This window comes from Engraulis encrasicolus, chromosome 14, assembly GCF_034702125.1.
Source record: "Engraulis encrasicolus isolate BLACKSEA-1 chromosome 14, IST_EnEncr_1.0, whole genome shotgun sequence".
Lineage (NCBI taxonomy): Eukaryota > Metazoa > Chordata > Actinopteri > Clupeiformes > Engraulidae > Engraulis > Engraulis encrasicolus.
The window spans coordinates 39,440,660-39,457,377 of NC_085870.1; the positions used below are offsets into that span (position 1 = coordinate 39,440,660).

Genomic DNA, 16,718 nt, shown 5'->3' on the forward strand with positions numbered 1-16,718 from the left:
GCGGTCAATGGGCATCTCTACAGGGAAATAGAAAACATTCGGGGTCCTTTCCCAGCTTGTAGCGCAACGTGAGAACCATGCCGAAGTCGAAGAGAGACAAGAAAGGTAGGTTTGTTTTAATTTTAATGAAATGTCTGAGAATTGGCAACAGACGGTTACAGTGCAGTATTATGGAAAGTAATTCTGAAAGGATGAAGCCACACAAATATGACAGAAGCTATCACTTAAAAGACCGATGATGTGGCCACTTGGCTAGCTGCTGCTCAATCTGCTAACACCATTTTACCACACGTGAAAATAAGCTATTGAATATGGATCAATTTAAACTGTAATGTTGTGTTACATAGTTTTGTTTATTCACACTTTCTGTCATTCTGGCACTAGTTGCACAGTCGTACTTGTCGTACAGGTGATGCGGTTAGCCTGTTACTCTGCTGGCGAGATGGTTAACATTACATGACCTGGTGATCTTTTGGAAAAATGAAGTCAATATATCAAGTCAATTCAGCTTTTACTGTCACTTTCTTCATATGAAAGTCACATAAGGAAAATTAAATTACGTTTTGTCTATATACCATGCCAAGACAGACATACACAAGAATGACATATTACAGACTGACAAAAAAATGTCAGTCTTGTGTCTGTATGTTGTCCCATGTTGTCATTATGCACTGTTAATATAATATCTGTGTCCCCTTTACAGTTTCCTTAACCAAAACAGCCAAGAAGGGGCTGGAATCGAAACAGACTTTAATAGAGGAGGTAGGCATCACTATTGGTCCGGGCAAAAGATCAACTTTTTTTTCCAACTGCATTCATGGGTTTGGACAAGTTTTGGTTGCTTATGTATGTATTTGTGTTTTCAGTTGCGGAAATGTGTAGACATATACAGACACGTCTTTATATTTTCTGTGGAAAATATGAGGAATAACAAGCTGAAAGACATCAGGACTGCTTGGAAGCACAGTCGGTAAGACCTTTTGATAGTTCTAGTTGAGACATTCGTCTGTTCTGCCAATCCAGTTGTCCGGAACTTTTTTTCAATACACTAACGTGGGCCTTCTTTTCCAGGTTCTTCTTCGGAAAAAACAAAGTGATGATGATAGCTTTGGGCAAAGGACCAACCGATGAGTACAAAGATAACATACACAAGGTAATGCATATTATTTTTCATTCTCATGTATCTTTTAATGATATTGTTTATGAACAAAATATCCACCTGTTTGCATAAGGGATTAGTTGGTGTAGGCCTACTAGTTTGCTCTCTGTAAATCTCATTCACGGTACAGCACACGCTTGCTGTAAAAGCAGTCAGTGTGCCATCTTAGTCGTTTATTACTAATACTGTATGAGAGGATATGGATGTGTGAAAAAGGGTAACACCTGCTGGAGTCAAATTCCTTGTAGGTGTGAGTGGTAAATCTGATTCTCACTCTCTGCCATTGTATGTTACAGCTTAGCAGGTTCCTTAAAGGGGAAGTTGGTGTCTTATTCACAAACAAAACAAAGGACGAGGTGCAACAGTAAGTGCAAATCAGACTCTTGATCAATAATGGGCTCTTGTTACCGAAGTGGGCAAGTAGTTCAATAAAAAATTATGCTGTCATTGTAGATTGTTAAAGTTTACATTGAATTATCATGGTCTGAACCCTTGTTTATTGCAATTTCTTGCATTTCTCTTAGCATGCCTATCACAAGTACGAGTTGTGTACACATACTTGTTTGTGTATTAGGACTGATTACAGGATGTACACATCGTGTAGTTGTCAGCTGTGAAGCATCTTAAATCACTTCTTTTTGTCACTGGATAAAAAGACATTTTTATTCTAATTTTGTATTTCAGGTACTTCGACAAATTCAAAGAGACAGACTACGCTCGGGCAGGCAACACAGCGCAGATGGCGGTGACGCTAGACGAGGGCCCTCTGGAGCAGTTCCCCCATTCCATGGAGCCACAGCTCAGACAGCTGGGCCTGCCCACCGCACTCAAGAAAGGTGAGTGCTTTATAGCCTAGGCCAGTGATTATCAAACTGGGGGCCTTGAAATCATTTTCTGGAAATCAAAATTACAGTTGCGTACGTGTTGCTCTTGACTAGGTATTTATCCGAGTTGTATTCTTGATTGGGTCAGAGGTGGGCCCTGAACATTTGTGAAAATTTCAAGTGGGCCCCAAGGTGGAATAGGTTGGGAACCCCTGGCCTAGGCCCACACACCCTGCTAGTGATGCTGCACAAAATTCTGACTCGGGATGACCAAGTTGGCCATCTCATGGAATTGAAATCACCTTCTGTTTTGGAGCCAATCACATTTGAGTATTCCCAATGGCTTGTTGGGGGCAACTTTAAGAACAATAGGCGCGATCGACTTGTCGTCAACGCATGCATGCGCATTTAGACAGCAATGCACTCTGGATGAAAATGCTGCATGACGGTTAGATTTCCTGTCAAACTTCAAAATTTCGGTGATGTTGCGTTGACGAGGTGACATGTCACATGGTGCCAAACTATCGCGAGATGAATGCAACTGCAGTCAGATCTTGCAACCTCTGCAGTTGCTTATCCCCTTCAACGCTCGTCTGCGGACTGCCTCCGAGGTCACGCGCCCATGAACTGGTTGGTCAACAACTCACTCACGTGTGTATATGGGTCTTGTCTCACACCTCTACACAGGTTTGCGCAGGTCCCCACTTCAGCTCCTCCTCACTGCCTGTCCCCCCACTCCTCACACGTGGTGTGTTAGTAGAGCAAACCGGTGCGAGCTCATCGTCTCGTTCATATTTGTGGCCGACTTTAAATGCGCTGTATTTAATAACACCCACATCGTGACAAGTTCTTCGTCAATGTTGATCGACAGCAACAGAAGTCGTATGGGGCTAGTCACTCACTAGTTCTGCCATTGACCACTGGTATCACTCAACATCAATGCTTTCTAGTAGTGATAGCCAGGCACTAGAGCGCTCAGACAGAGGGAGCCTGGCATACCAGATGATTCTCCTGTTCCCTCCGTTTTCCTTTACTATGACAGAGATGGTGAAGAGTTTCTTGTGATGCACTTGGTCTGGCTGTGAAGCAACCTCGGTGTGGAGTGGACTAATGTGCTGGAAGAGGGAGCATTTGTTAGCGATGACATTGGCTCTTTGTGCTACCAGTACCATAGACCGTAAAGAAGTTGATGTTGGGTCCTGTCTTATAAACTTTTACAAAGCCTCTTCTAGAGACCCTTTTCTTCATGCTGATGACTTTTTTTTCCGTCACGCAATTTGAAGGAATTATAATGCTGCAAGGGAATGAAAACATTAATTCATTCATGTTTTGCTGGCACTCTCTGTTTGACAACTGGCATCAAGGATTCAACCAGTATCAACATTGATAGAAGTACAGGCAGACACTGAGTGCAGGACTCTGTATAAAAATAACTGTTGTACAAGGTGCTTGTTGTATTTTTGAATGCCCGTTGTGATGCGTGTCGTCCTTTTAAATCCTAATTTCTACATTTTTGCTTGTGTTGTCATCAGGAGTGGTTACTCTCATCAAGGATTTCGACGTATGCAAAGAGGGGGACACACTGACGCCCGAGCAGGCTCGGATTTTGGTGAGTGACTTCCTGTTTTTGCCAGCAGTGTCACTTGAAGACAATTGGAATTCTCATATTGATAAAAAGAGGTTCCTTTCTACTAACTATGAAGTCGATCTGTGTTAGTAGAGAAAGGTGCATTGCACGAACATTGCATTTTGTCAAATGCAGTGTACATTTTCTGTGGTCATCTCTTTTGATGAAAAAAATGTTTTGTGGAAATAAATCAATGCATTTCTCCAGGCTGAAGGTTGTTGCATACAGACTATGTATCTAATAGAAGTCATGTGTCCTTTGCTTTCAGAAACTGTTTGGATATGAAATGGCAGAATTCAAAGTGTCGATAAAGTGCATGTGGAACTCTGAGACGGGGGATTTCGCAAAGCTATCAGACGACAGCGAGGAGGGTATGCAACAGGACGATGAAGATGAGGAGGAGGAAGATGGAAGTGAATAACTAATGGACCCTCTAATGGACTTTGATATTAAGGATCACTGTGTTCAAACGACTCGCCCACCAAACCGTTTGTTTCTGAATCTTCACGTTTTTGTTTTTCTTCTTTCATCCATCGTGGACTTGTGTACAGCGTGAACCGATTTGTGCCAATATGTTACCATGTAAAAGATATTTTGTAATCGTCACAGCTGGCTAATACATTAAAATATAATGTAAGCAGGAGATGGTCTGGTGAAATATAATGCGCATGCGGCTTTCAGAAATCCCCCAATTACACTATAGACATTAAAAATAGAGCAATTTTAGTACAGAAAAAAAATACAAAATAGGATGTTTTATTGCATTTGCTTTGAGATGGCCCAAACAGCATGATTTTGCTGAATGATGGAAACACAGTATCCATTGAAATGGGTAAATCTGACAGAGCTTCAAATTGTAGCCTCTTGTCTGGTCTTAACGGGCAAAATGATTTTTTCTCGTCCAGCATAGTTGTATTACAAAGGTTAGAATGGGCGATTCACTAAATGCACTATCCGTACTTCTCATGTCCAGTTTTTAGTCCTTTCCCATCTTGGACGTCAACAGCCTTCATGTGATTCCTTTTATCGGAAATAGTTAGGACACTCGTGAGCTACCAGGTCCCAGGCGTGTTTGAAGGCATCCACCACCTCCGGCTTCAGAGGACCCTCCTCTGAGGCTGCAAGGTTCTCTGTCAGTTGCTCCATAGTGGACATGCCAATGATCACACCATCACCGAGCTCAGCCTGAGAAAGACAAACATTTGTTAAATATATCATAACATAACATTTTCCCTTTATTGCAGTTGATATTGCTGGTTACACGTGTGCAGATATTTTTTAATTCGTTTCAGTGTAACTCGTCAAAGAAACAAAGGTGACAGTCTCCAGCGGACCATCACCCCCCCCAACGGGGTCGTGAGTGGGCCCATCAGAGAGGCAACTTCAGCTTACATAGCCTACACCACACCAGTAAAAGATATGAGGCAAATAGTTTTTCACCAGATTCTCTTGCTCTACAAAGCACTGAACAACCATAATCTATTAAAGGGACAGTTTGGTCAATTTCAACATGCAGTTGTAGTGCTCACGCTACCCTTGACTTGTTATTACCTGGTGATGCCACATTTTTCGGCTCAGCCCTTTCCGAGATATGAGCAATTCTAATGGGGGCAGCGTTTGTTTACATTTTCAAAAAATGAAACATAGGCCAACTCCAAATATTTTCCCAAAAGGTACTGCTGTTTGCTAGTTATCTGCCAATGTTTTATAACCTTTTGGATGTTTTTGGGAATAAATAAAAATGTTTTTTTGAAATGTAAACAAAGAGCTGCCCCCATTACAATGACCAGGATCTCGGAAACGGCTGAAGAAGAAGAAAAAAAAAATCTCAGGTACTGACAAGTCCAGGGTAGTGTGAGCATTACAACTGCATGTTGAAATTGACCAAACTGTCCCTTTAACTACACTCACCTCTCTACCTAATGCTGGGTTGGACCCCCTTTTGCCTTCAGAACTGCCTGCACTGCCTACTCTAAGGTACTAAGGTAGGCTGTGGCAAAGATAAATTGATACTAATTGGCCCAAATAGTGCCAAGAAAATATCCTTATCCTATTATTTCTTCAGTCTGAAACATTGATATAAGGCAGGGTTGACCCATGTTTTCATGTTGCTGACGCAAAATTCTGACCATTCCAACTGAGTGTTGCAGTAGATATCAAGACTCATCAGAGCAGGTAACATTTTTCCAATCTTCTAGTGTTCTTTATGGTGACAAACCCCCCCCCCCCAATAAAAAAACTGGTTGTACATGATTCACATGAATGACCTACTTGGCCGGGAAAAAGGTGACTGTCACTAAAAGGTGACGAGTTTGCAGGTATGAAAAATGAAACACGGTGTGTTTCAGCCCCCTAATTGATATGCACATTCTAAAACTCCATTTATGTGTCAACGAGAGGCCAAAACCAATGCGTTTACAAAAATATCAATATAGGTGTAAACAGCCTCATGGTTCATGCAAGACTTGATTGTGTTATAACCAGATCAACTGTTCAAGTCCTATTCATGTCTACAAAAGATGGATTTTTAACTGCATACGGCGTCTCTTGACAGTGATTCAAGATATAGGTACAGCAAGCCATGAAATGCCTGACATGATTGGCTTGTTTGAAAGGACTGCTTCCTGTAATATAGCCTGTCGTTTCAATCATGGCCAACAATGTTCCAGTCTTGCGACAACAATGATGACATATGATGGCAATCTCCCCAAAATGGTTACCTTGAGATGAGAGTGATGGTACATCCAGCGGATAGCAGCCGAGGTAACGGTGGTTGCACCTGCACCGTACGCTGCCTCCAGGGCTTTACGAATCAGGTCCACTCCCTGGAAGTGGCTCTCTTTCCAATATCTGTAAAACACAGAAAAAGGTTATTTACATTACAGTTGCCAATAAAAAAAACTATAAAGCAGAATAGGAATGTGCAGCTGTGTAGGTTTTATGCAGGGAGAATGTGGTCCAGCTTTTATGATAGCCAGGACAGGACACGGTAGTCCACAGTATTTGAGGTAAGAAAAAAAACTTGTAAGCTTTTTTGGGCGGCTTTCGCACATTTATTATGATGGACAGTGAAGAGGAAATGGGGAAAGAAGAGGTAGGGAGACGTGGGATAGGTCTGAGAAATGACCCAGGATGAACCAAGTTAACCTGGTTTACTACTGAGCCAGGTTCTTGGAATAGCACGCTGGTGTGCTTTTAGTGTATACATTATGACCCACCTGTCCCTATAGGCTCCTGCCCAGCTGTTGCCAAAGAAGCGTCCAGCAGGTTGGTCTGCGTCTTTGTCTTCATAGTGATACTTCCCCGTCAGAAGGCCACCTGCAAGGGACCATCACATCAGTCAGATGGACAAAGTGTACATCTCTAAGTACTTCATAGGACATACATAAGTAAATCACTGTGGACATTGTTTATGGGCTTGATACGTAAATCACTGTGGACATTGTTTATGGGCTTGTAATCGTACATCAATATCACCAGCAATGTAACTTTAAAGGATAAGTTCAGTCAATTTCAACATACAGTTGTAATGCTCACACTACCCTGGACTTGATAGTAACTGAGATTTTTTTCCCCCAGCCTTTTCCGAGATCCTGGTCATTGTAATGGGGGCAGGTGTTTGTTTACATAAAAAAAACATCTTGGTTTAATTCTAAATAACATCCAAAAGGTTATACATCAGCAGACAGCAAACAGTGATACATTTTGGAAAAAATATTTGAAGTAGGCCTATGTTAAGAATTTTTTGAAATGTAAACAAAATCTGCCCCCATTACAATAGCTCAGATCTCGAAAAGGGCTGAGCCGAAAAATGCAGCATCACCAGGTAGGCCTACTGACAAGTCAAGGATAGCGTGAGCAATACAACAGCATAGTGAAATAGACAGAACTGGTCCTTAAAAAGTTTCTGTCATTCGATCATTCTTACCTGAAAAAGGTCGGATGGCCAGAAAGTTGTATTTATATTTAGGTTTAGCCTGGCCGCGCCAAAAACCCCTACAGCAAAGCTGTGCCGGCCACTAGGGGCTTCTAGATTTCTAGGCTAATTTAGGTTACTTGCTGGTGGAGAGTGTGCAGGATCTTTCTTACACTTGAACGACAACCTCACTGGAATAATATCCAATACAACTTGCAACTCTTGCCCTTTTTAACTAAATCTTACATCAGTAGCCACTGGTCCACTTTCACCTCAACACTACATATGTTGGTTTGAGTTTAATGGAAAGGCTTTTAAACACATACACCCGTCTCCAAAAGAGTTGTCGCCTCCTATCCATCTGCTTGGAATAACAGCTAATAACCTGACTTTCAATTAATCACTTGGCTTCAGAAGTCACTCATATGAAAGCTACAACCCTCCCGAATGAAAATGTATGTACAAAAATAAATTTCATGCACCAACGAAAGATTGACCCTTTATTGAACCCAGACAGGGCAGATTTTCACAAGACAAAAGTTTTGTCGCCTATCGAACATAATGTGAAAATGAGCAGATAAGTCACTTCAAATACGCAGATTGGGTGTCATACTTAATCACTGAATCACTCTCACCTCTCCAGAAAATCAACTTTGGCCTTAGGTGTATGTTTAGGGTCATTGTAATCATGGAAAGCAACACAATGAAAATCAATGGAGTTCAATGAGAGATGGTGACATATTCGCTATTCGTAGAGCAATACATGTTTAACTTCATGATTTAATCAATGATAAAAGCCCTCAAACACCTGCAGCATGCATGCAGCTCCTCATAAGAGCTGTAACTCCCATGGCTGAAAGGTGAAGGCTTGTGTGTGTGTGTGTCCACTCTGAACCGGAGAGTCCGCTCACACTCACACCAGGGCTTTGGCCACTTCCCTGATCCCATTAGCTCATGAACCTGAGTAATGGTGCATAAAGTGAAACATGGTACAGATTCTGTACCATGTTTCACTTTATGCACCATTACTCTTTTTTTCATATTCTTCATCTCCAACACCATATACAGCTCCAGGCCTTTTTATTAGAATACCATGAAAAAGTTGATTTATTTCCATAATTCCATCAATAATGTCAAACTGTCATGGATTGTAGATTCATGGCCCAGTTTTTTAACTATTCCAATCATTAATTTTTTTCTTTTTATATACGTTGGCCTTCCAGCTCAAAAAACCCATGAATTGGGGAATTCGCATTATTAGAATATTGTTATAAAATCACATTTTTCTTCATCAAAATTCGGGTCACATTAAATCAGTTGAAATTTGGTACTTTCTACATAACATGCAATGGTCAATACTTGGTTAGGACATTCTCTGTCTTCATAATGGCCATGATGCGTTTAACATTGAAGTCAATGGCAAAAACAAATGAATGGAGTTTTATTTCTGGCGAGTTAGAATTAAACTGGTGAGTTAACACCAAAACGTGGCATGGAAATCTACAGGGTATATTGAAGAGTGAAGTGTGGGGCACCAGGTCAACAAACAAGAACAGCTCACAGCAAAGCATCAAGGATATCTGGGCTTCCATAACTCCCATGCACTGTTTTTGCCATTGACTTCAATGTTAAACGCATCATGGCCATTATGAAGACAGAGAATGTCCTAACCAAGTATTGACCATTGCATGTTATGTAGAAAGTACCAAATTTCAACTGATTTAATGTGACCCGAATTTTGATGAAGAAAAATGTGATTTTATAACAATATTCTAATAATGCGAATTCCCCAATTCATGGGTTTTTTGAGCTGGAAGGCCAACGTATATAAAAAGAAAAAAATTAATGATTGGAATAGTTAAAAAACTGGGCCATGAATCTACAATCCATGACAGTTTAACATTATTGATGGAATTATGGAAATAAATCAACTTTTTCATGGTATTCTAATAAAAAGGCCTGGAGCTGTAGTTTTGATGCTATCAGTTCTAAAATGGTTGATCCTGGGATCTTGTCTTCAGAGTATGAGTCCCATTAGCCTTCATTTTTGTCAGAATTAGGCCTGACATACTCTTGGCTGGCTTTTTTGAGACAGGACAGTGGGAGAGACTTCTTTGGTGTTAAAGGTGAAGAATTTGGAAAAAATACATGGTGCCTAAAGTCAAACATGGGAGGGATACAGCTCTTATGTGGAGCTGCATGCATGCTGCTGGTGTGTGAGGGCTTTTGTCATTGATTACATCATGAAGTTAAAAATGTATTGCTCTACGAATAGCAAATATGTCACCATCTCTCATTGAACTCCATTGATTTTCATTGTGTTGCTTTCCATGATTACAATGACCCTAAACATACACCTAAGGCCAAAGTTGATTTTCTGGAGAGGTGTGAGTGAATCAGTGATTAAGTATGACACCCGATCTGCGTATTTGAAGTGTTTTTAAGTGACTTATCTGCTCATTTTCACATTATGTTCGATAAGCGACAAAACTTTTGTCTTGTCAAAATCTGCCCTGTCTTTGCCTATTAAAGGGTCAATCTTTCTTTGGTGCATGAAATTTATTTTTGTACATACATTTTCATTCGGGAGGGTTGTAGCTTTCATATGAGTGACTTCTGAAGCCAAGTGATTGATTGAAAGTCAGGTTATTAGCTGTTATTCCAAACAGATGGGTAGGCGACAACTCTTTTGGAGGCGAGTGTACATTAGATGTATCAAATGCCATCTAAATCCACAGCTCAGCTTAAGAGATCATTTCCATATGTGATGTTTTGTATAGAGCAAATAATATCAAAGTATGGCATTACATTACCTGCCAGGGGGTTGTATGCGTAGAAGCGCATGCCAAAGTATCTCAGACAAGGCAGCAACTCTGTCTCCACTTGTCTTGTGGTGGAATTGTACATGCCCTGTAAGAAAAGAAAATACGATATGTAGGCTTGTAATGATTTGACGAATAGGCCTATTCTCATGTGGTAAAATTAATATAACATTTTACAACATACATCCACATGTGTCTGATTATAGGAAGATGGTTGGGGCCTAGTGGGGGCTAAGCTTTACAGCTCACTTTGACCAATGCAAGAAATATTATTTCAGGTTACAAAGATAAGGTCAGTAGACCGAAAGCTTGGCCTCTTATTAAAAAGAACACAAAGGGGATTTAAGTGTGCAGACATTTTTATTTAAATTTTACACAGTTTTTGTTTATGTTTGGCACCTTTTAATCGANAGTGCGGTGTGNTCCGGCTAAACACAGGTTACAAAGATATAAAACTAGCACATCTATGGCATAATGTAAGTCGTTTTCAGTCACTGGTGCAGACAGAGCTCAAGGACTACGTACCCTCCTGACTGTGTTGTTTTTTTTGTGGGTGTTGAAATCAATTTTTATTTTCACTATTGGATGAAACAATATAACCACAATAACCTTGCTATGATGTAACTACTACTAACGCATAAATGGTGTGCTGCGTCGTTACCCAAAAAGACTGACTGAGTGCTGTAATAAAAGCCAAAGGTGCTGCAACAAAGTATTGGCTTAAGGGTGTGTGCATATTTATGCAACCATGTTAATATACGTTTTTAATTTTCTATTTTGTCCCTTAAAGCTTGTTAAAGTTTGTTTTTCAATTGCATTTTACAGGTTGTAGTTTATATTAAATGTGGAAAAAGTTGTGAAATGATACATCTTTCTGTCATTTTCTACATCACAAAAACCTTGCACGTCAACTGGGTTGTATAGACTTTATATAGCCACTGTATGTTAGTTGACAGATTGTGAACATCTACAGTATTCTACTTCAGGGTCATTTCACGTGAAATCAGACACTTTGGGACCCGACCGACCCAGATTTCAATCATACTTGGTGTGCCTTTTTAGTAGCAAGGTAGCACCCCAGAACTGCATTGGTTTGAATCTGACACTAATATTAAGGGAGAAACAGACTAGGAAAGGTTCACATGTGAGGGTAGGACACTATACATTCAGCCTTGAATATATCAGTCAGTGTTAGTCACAAAAAGATGCCTGTGGTATTATTTGAAAGCTCTTTTCTGGCTCTACATATTACACAATCAGCTTGGAATACAACAACTCTCAGAATATGAATTATGATAAATTGAAAAATTAAAAATTGAATATCTAAAAAACCTATATTTTAAAATGGCCAGTTCCTTGTCCAAACGTAGCCGGCAATGTCATTAGCAACACCTCAAATGCTGGTGTTCGGTTCTTTATTCATTTCAGAGAGAATTTGACTCACAAATATGGCATCATACAGACCACTTACTAATAATATGGTAATACCATAGTAGCATCACATGACAAAACCAAAACAAAACAAAATTGGTCAGTTTCCATGGTCCCAGGTTTCAGAAACTAAGGCAGATGTCCATTTATACACACCAAATGATGATGATATGTGAATGTTTGAACATTCCTTCTCTGTGTACCTGTGTCATCTTCCCTTTACCGTATTTTAAAGAGATAATCAATGGCTACACTCTCATTTTGTACTCTACCAGTGCATTTGAAGCAGCAGCTGTGTCTTTTGTAGATAATGTATAAGTACGTCCCGTTGCAGTTACAGGTTCCACTACCAGAAGCACATCCTGATGATCCATGACAAGTCTATCTGGTCTGAAGGGAAAAATGAAGGATGGAGATGGTCCATGAGGATGCAGGAAGTTCAGTTTCACCTCTCCAGTGCTCGGCATACATTCCTCAACACATGCTAGCCACCAGTTGCCATCATATACAGCTACAACATACCCTTTGATGCTTGAAAATGTAACACATTCCTTTACTGAGCTCACTCTTTCAACTCTGCCTTCTCTGAATGCTGAAAATGGCCTAACTTCCACTGTGTCCATTGACAATGGGCAGAAGCTGTGTAGTTTTTGAGTACCTGGAATAGTTCTTGCAGATTCCAACCTTTTCAACAGGTTCTCAGCTTCATGATGGTACATCTCTGTTGTGGCAAACTGGCAATGGATGTTCTTGAGAGAGATGCACCATCATGAAGCTGAGAACCTGTTGAAGAGGTTTGAATCTGCAAGAACTATTCCAGGTACTCAAAAACTACACAGCTTCTGCCCATTGTCAATGGACATTAGGCCATTTTCCGCATTCAGAGAAGGAGTTGAAAGAGTGAGCTCAGTAAAGGAATGTGTTACATTTTCAAGCATCAAAGGGTATGTTGTAGCTGTATATGATGGCAACTGGTGGCTAGCATGTGTTGAGGAATGTATGCTGAGCACTGGAGCGGTGAAACTGAACTTCCTGCATCCTCATGGACCATCTCCATCCTTCACTTTTCCCTTCAGACCAGATAGACTTGTCATGGATCATCGGGATGTGCTTCTGGTAGTGGAACCTATTTGCAACGGGACGTACTTATACATTATCTACAAAAGACACAGCTGCTGCTTCAAATGCACTGGTAGAGTACAAAATGAGAAGGTAGCCATTGATTATATCTTTAAAATACGGCAAAGGGAAGATGACACAGGTACACAGAGAAGGAATGTTCAAACATTCACATATCATCATTTGGTGTGTATAAATGGACATCTGCCTTAGTTTCTGAAACCTGGGACCATGGAAACTGACCATTTTTGTTTTGTTTTTGTTTTGTCATGTGATGCTACAATGGTATTACCATATTATTAGTAAGTGGTCTGTATGATGCCATATTTGTGAGTCAAATTCTCTCTGAAATGAATAAAGAACCGAACACCAGCATTTGAGGTGTTGCTAATGACATTGCCGGCTACGTTTGGACAAGGAACTGGCCATTTTAAAATATAGGTTTTTTTAGATATTCAATTTTAAATTTTCATATTTCATAATTCATATTCTGAGAGTTGTTGTATTCCAAGCTGATTGTGTAATATGTAGAGCCAGAAAAGAGCTTTCAAACAATACCACAGGCATCTTTTTGTGACTAACACTGACTGATATATTCAAGGCTGAATGTATAGTGTCCTACCCTAAAATGTGAACCTTTCCTAGTCTGTTTCTCCCTTAATATTAGTGTCAGATTCAAACCAATGCAGTTCTGGGGTGCTACCTTGCTACTAGAAAGGCACACCAAGTATGATTGAAATCCGGATCGGTCGGGTCCCAAAGTGTCTGATTTCACGTGAAATGACCCTTCAAAGAATCAATTAAGAAAGCCACTGCTGGGTCTGTGTAGAAGAAAGGACAACTCGCTATACTCTTACCTGATAGACAGTTGGAAGAACCCAGTTGTTGTGTTTGCATATGGTGTAGATTTCAGCAACTTCCCAGGATGCATAGTTAGAGAGGCCAAGCTCTTTGAACTTTCCCTGCACAGGACAGATTATAATAAACCATCAAGTTATTAAGATAGATAGATAAATGGCATTGATGTCTGAGCCAGACAAGTTAATCAGGTGAAAGTATCTTCCAGATGAACAAGTAATGGCCCTGGCCCGGATAAGAGCCTGGTCACAATCCACTCCTAATATCACTAACTCTATTCCATTATGTAATGGGAATTGTTTCCACAAGACACAAACTAAACTAGTGAAGAAGATTTACCTAGTTCATATTATTTAACTTGTTAGAATATTCACAGGTTTTCACAGTGACTGCAAGACACTACGAGATATGACAAAGTTTTCTCTACTTTATCCCTTGCCAATGAACAATTGTAGTGTTAAATACCACATGCAGTTTTTCCACAGTGGCTGCATATGCAATCAGAGTTTGAACCTACCTTTCAGATGTGGTTCATGAAATATTTGAACAGCATGAAATCACCGAACAACATCCTAATGCCCTGGGAATAACATGAAACTACGCACATAGCATCACCCTAGGAGGGCCCATGGAATTGTATGATGCATTGATGCATGGTCGTAGAACTCATCCAGCCCTCTAAATGTAAACATGTCATTAGAATGTAATAATAATTGGTCTTTCATCATTGCCATCTTACTTCTTTGTGCAGGTCGTTGCAGGCTCGGAGTGTGTCTTGTATGGGGTTCTCATGGTCAGGGGCGTGCAGGTAGAAGAGATCCACACTCTGCGTTTGGAGTCTCTTCAGAGATGTCTCCAGCTGGGAGCGCACACTCTCCGGCTTCAGCGTCTTGCCCTCCCATGGGTTTGCCTTAGTGGCGATACTCACTGAAGACAGAGAAAACATAGAAACAGGGGTAGGTTATTTTTAGTTGTTCAGAGGTTCATGTACTGTATGCTCATATGTCGACCCTTATCTTTTTTTAAACTATTGTATTTCTAGTCTTGAAAAGCCAGGGTTGCCAGGCTGTTAGATTCATTACATTAAGTTATAAACCTGCTTTTGAACTCATGACCTCTTAACCCTAGCTGAGGTCAATGTGTAAAGTGCAACCCCTGTGTGCATCCCAATATGTGACCTTGCCTCCTCCACTTGCTTCTCGTCATGATGACATCACTGACAACAGCATTATATTTCAATATCTTGCAAAAGCTCAATTGTAAAGTCTTTTTCTCATTTGCAATTGGGATGGTGAATGAAAAACAGTCCCTCAAAAGTTGTTGTGGCGAGGCTAACAGCTGGGAAACTTTATCGTTTTCTCCACGGAGGAGGGGCCAGGAGGCGGGACGAGGAGACAAGCACAAGTGGAGGAGGCAAGGACACATATTGGGATGCACCCCTGTCTTCTGCGCACAGGCTGTATGTGGGAGATTTCCAATGTAAATCTGTAACCAGGTGAAGGCATGGTCCAAGTAATAATAAAGAGACTCAACAAGAAGTCACTGTTGGTGTTGGTACCCCATATGCTATTCTCTACACACTGTGCGCACACTGCACAACATATTTTCATAACTCGATTTGCAACAAACACAGTTCTAACTGAGAAGCCACTGACGATTGTGAAATGTCAAGTGTCAAAACCCGAATAGGTAATAACACTTCACTTTAAGTCAACAAAGTAGAACTAGCCTGCTTGCTTGCTGGCATGGGTGTTCTACGACCTGCCATGAAGCGTTAGCTTGTTGTTGCAACATTGTAGCCAGTTACCATTGTTTGGAAGTTTCATTCCACCAATAATCGTCTCTGCCTGTCCAGCGGTGTACATGAAAGCTGTGTCCAACTCTCTGTGGCCACGGTCCAGGAAAGCCTTCACCATTTTTTCACTCATTTCGGCGTCAGCGCGTCCTCCGAACGCCATCGACCCCAGCAGGGTGATCGGAATTTTCGGGCTGGTGGAAGACATGTTTCGGTGTTGCACAAATGGCAAGCTACTCAATCCGACGAAAACACGCTGATGTGCTGCAGAAATGCTAACTCTTGCAACAGTGAGCAGCATCATAAAACTGGTCAGCTGAGTTAAGTGCGTGAGCAAAGGACGTTCACGTGTCGACAAGGGACCGTTTGAAAAGTTTTGACAGTAATACAAACGTAGAGGGGCAGTGTTGTCAAAGAAGTCGGTCATTGGTCAAAATTTTCAACTAGACTTTGAACAGGCTCGTTGATTCGGCATATTGAATACATATAGGCAGCAGCATTATGGGCTACGACAGCGATATGCAGGCTGTTGGAGGTCCCAAGGCCGAGATACACCCAGCCGCGCTGCTATCTAGTTGGACACTCAAAACATGGATCTGCACGTCTAGCCTTCATACACGGAGTAGGTAGCCCTCTGGTGGAATATAATTGTTACTACAGAAATTATAGTTGGCATCCAACACACCTGCCAGCGGTCCAGAACCGAGTCCCACTGACCTATTTTCATCTTGTCCATCTTCCATCTTTACCAAACGCCCCCGGCATAGCTACATAGAGAACATGTCTAACCAAACATAGGTCTAATTGCACAATTATTATACTGCAGTCTGTGCTTATTCTTGGACCCAAATTGACAGTAAATAACAGAAAGCGTGTGAATGACTTGGAACCAAAATAAAAGACCAGACCAATAACCTATCTTTACTCTGATGTCATGTTGCAGAGAAAAAAATATGTGTTTCTCATACCTTAGTAGGAGGCAATTAGACATATTAAGCCTATCCCTACCAAAAACAACCTGCAGGTGGCAGCAACACACAAAGCAACTCAGACATACAGTAACCAGGGACAGATTATGAATGAATGAGCCTACTGGACGTCTGTTCAAGGTGGCAGGCAGGGTCAAGTTGGCCTGGCCTATTGACATGCCTCTATCCCCCAGGGCCT

General features: G+C 41.0%; 2 protein-coding genes across 2 annotated transcripts; one reads left to right on the top strand and one right to left on the bottom strand.

The window, feature by feature from the left end:
• On the top strand, window positions 1-4,253 carry mrto4 (MRT4 homolog, ribosome maturation factor). Its single transcript, XM_063215716.1, has 8 exons — window positions 1-105; window positions 704-762; window positions 867-970; window positions 1,072-1,153; window positions 1,456-1,523; window positions 1,844-1,995; window positions 3,516-3,592; window positions 3,879-4,253. Exons 1-8 carry the CDS (start codon window positions 78-80, stop codon window positions 4,029-4,031), a joined length of 723 nt encoding a protein of 240 aa, XP_063071786.1. The 5' UTR covers window positions 1-77; the 3' UTR covers window positions 4,032-4,253.
• Window positions 4,254-4,350: 97 nt separating this feature from the next.
• Window positions 4,351-16,092, bottom strand: akr7a3 (aldo-keto reductase family 7, member A3 (aflatoxin aldehyde reductase)). Its single transcript, XM_063215715.1, has 8 exons — window positions 15,564-16,092; window positions 14,496-14,683; window positions 13,756-13,860; window positions 10,340-10,436; window positions 6,829-6,928; window positions 6,331-6,460; window positions 4,552-4,795; window positions 4,351-4,471 (listed from the first exon to the last, which is right to left on the bottom strand). The coding sequence occupies exons 1-7, from the start codon at window positions 15,976-15,978 to the stop codon at window positions 4,634-4,636; spliced, it is 1,197 nt and encodes a 398-aa protein (XP_063071785.1). The 5' UTR covers window positions 15,979-16,092; the 3' UTR covers window positions 4,351-4,471; window positions 4,552-4,633.
• Between the last annotated feature and the right edge of the window lie 626 nt (window positions 16,093-16,718).

Excerpts from the sequence above, each read along its gene's own strand:
- mrto4 (XM_063215716.1), top strand. The coding sequence starts at position 78 with ATGCCGAAGTCGAAGAGAGACAAGAAAG. Across the intron at positions 763-866 it reads AACAGACTTTAATAGAGGAG|TTGCGGAAATGTGTAGACAT; the intron begins GTAGGCATCACT and ends TTGTGTTTTCAG. Across the intron at positions 1,524-1,843 it reads ACAAAGGACGAGGTGCAACA|GTACTTCGACAAATTCAAAG; the intron begins GTAAGTGCAAAT and ends TTTGTATTTCAG.
- akr7a3 (XM_063215715.1), bottom strand. The coding sequence starts at position 15,978 with ATGACCGACTTCTTTGACAACACTGCCCCTCTACGTTTGTATTACTGT. Across the intron at positions 13,861-14,495 it reads GCAACGACCTGCACAAAGAA|GGAAAGTTCAAAGAGCTTGG; the intron begins GTAAGATGGCAA and ends TGTCCTGTGCAG. Across the intron at positions 6,929-10,339 it reads CGCATACAACCCCCTGGCAG|GTGGCCTTCTGACGGGGAAG; the intron begins GTAATGTAATGC and ends GGTCCCTTGCAG.